The sequence below is a fragment of the Triticum dicoccoides genome, chromosome 2B (genome assembly GCF_002162155.2).
Source record: "Triticum dicoccoides isolate Atlit2015 ecotype Zavitan chromosome 2B, WEW_v2.0, whole genome shotgun sequence".
NCBI classification, from domain to species: Eukaryota; Viridiplantae; Streptophyta; class Magnoliopsida; order Poales; family Poaceae; genus Triticum; species Triticum dicoccoides.
The window spans coordinates 406225685-406227108 of record NC_041383.1 but is presented as its reverse complement, the minus strand read 5'-3'; the positions used below and the strand labels follow the sequence as shown (position 1 = coordinate 406227108).

Below are 1424 nucleotides of genomic sequence, written 5' to 3'. Positions count from 1 at the left end.
AAAGAATTGAATGAGAGAGCTTTGATAAATTGTTGACCCGATCAAAATCGGATGACCAAATTTTAATTGAAGACCTCAATTGAATGTGTGCCCTTTAAAACTAGGGAGCTTAGTGTTATAGAGGATTTGAAAACAAGATTTTTTTTGAGACAATTTTTAGAACAAGAATGACCTCAAGTGACCAGCCCGATAGCATAACCCACAAAGGGCCCGAAGTTTGACCCAACTTGCGTTGCGTCAGCCCAGCAGCCCGCTCAACGCACACCATCCCCTCTCCCACAACGACGGCGCGACCACCCCCTCTTCACTCTTTTCTCTACCCTCTCCTCGCTGCCGTGGCGGCTCTCCCCTCCCCTCCTCCACGCCGCAACCAAAACCCTAAACCCTAGCATCAGCTCCACCCCGCCGGCGCCGAGATGGCGGACACGGTGCAGTACCGCCTCGAGCGGATGTCCGATGAGCTCGACGACCTCGAGCGCCGGGGCCTCTTCACCCGGGCCGAGCTCGCCGAGGTCGTGCGCCGCCGCCGCGACTTCGAGTTCCGCCTCCGCCGTCACTCCCCGCGCAAGGCCGACTTCCTCGACTACATCGCCTACCTGCTCCGCGTCGACGCTCTCCGGGACCTGCGCAAGCGCGCCATCATACGCGCCACTCCTAACCCTACCCACTCCGACGAGGACAACGACACGAACGAGGATGGCAAAAAGAGGAAGAAGAGGAAGAAGAAGTGGGCCAAGTCCATCTCCGACTTCGCGGGAGTCCTCCGCGTCCTCGACGTCTACAGGATGGCCACCGTCAGGTTCAAGGGCGACCTCGACCTCTGGTTCCGCTACCTCGAGTTCTGTCGCCAGAAGGGCCACGGCCGGATGAAGCAGGTAGGCATCAAATACTTACCTGTCCACAATACGGCGTCAAATAGTGCTTAGTTGTGCCGACGAGGATCAAAGTTGTCAGCTTTCTATATAGAGCTCTTCGTGCAGCAACTAATTTGTGGGAAATTGTAATATTTAGGGCTGCAGCGTGTGCACACACAGTGAGAGGTTATGATTGGGGTTCGTCATGCTTGATTTCATCGCTGATGAGTTGCTCTTGTTCTTGACTTGAAAAGTTCGAGGTATTAAGTAGCGGGCTAAATAGTTTAGCAGCGGCCTGCTATAGCGGGCTAGGGGAATCTAAACTATCTAGTGGATTGTAGAAAAAACGAGGAAGAGGCTATCTAAACTAATTTGTGGGAAATGAGGAATTTGCACATTTAGATGAAACGAGGAGGACGAGACGGAGTCGAAGACGACGGGGAGAAGCAGGTCCTGCTGCCGAAGATTGAAGTCACCGCCTTCGCCGTCACTTCCGCTGATCTGATTCGCTGCTGCTGGTGCCAAGAACTGAGGTTGGGTTTGTCCTAGCGCTATAGGTGAGCGAGTAGA

At 53.9% G+C, this 1424-nt stretch overlaps 1 protein-coding gene across 1 annotated transcript in view; it reads left to right on the top strand.

Annotated features, from left to right (window-relative positions):
• The first annotated feature begins 284 nt into the window (after positions 1–284).
• LOC119363919 (U3 small nucleolar RNA-associated protein 6 homolog) overlaps positions 285–1424 on the top strand; it is a 6277-nt gene continuing 5137 nt past the window's right edge. Inside the window, exon 1 of the mRNA XM_037629288.1 lies at positions 285–875. Coding sequence (XP_037485185.1) covers positions 417–875 — 459 coding nt within the window. The 5' untranslated portion in view covers positions 285–416. The remainder of the gene's footprint in view (positions 876–1424) is intronic.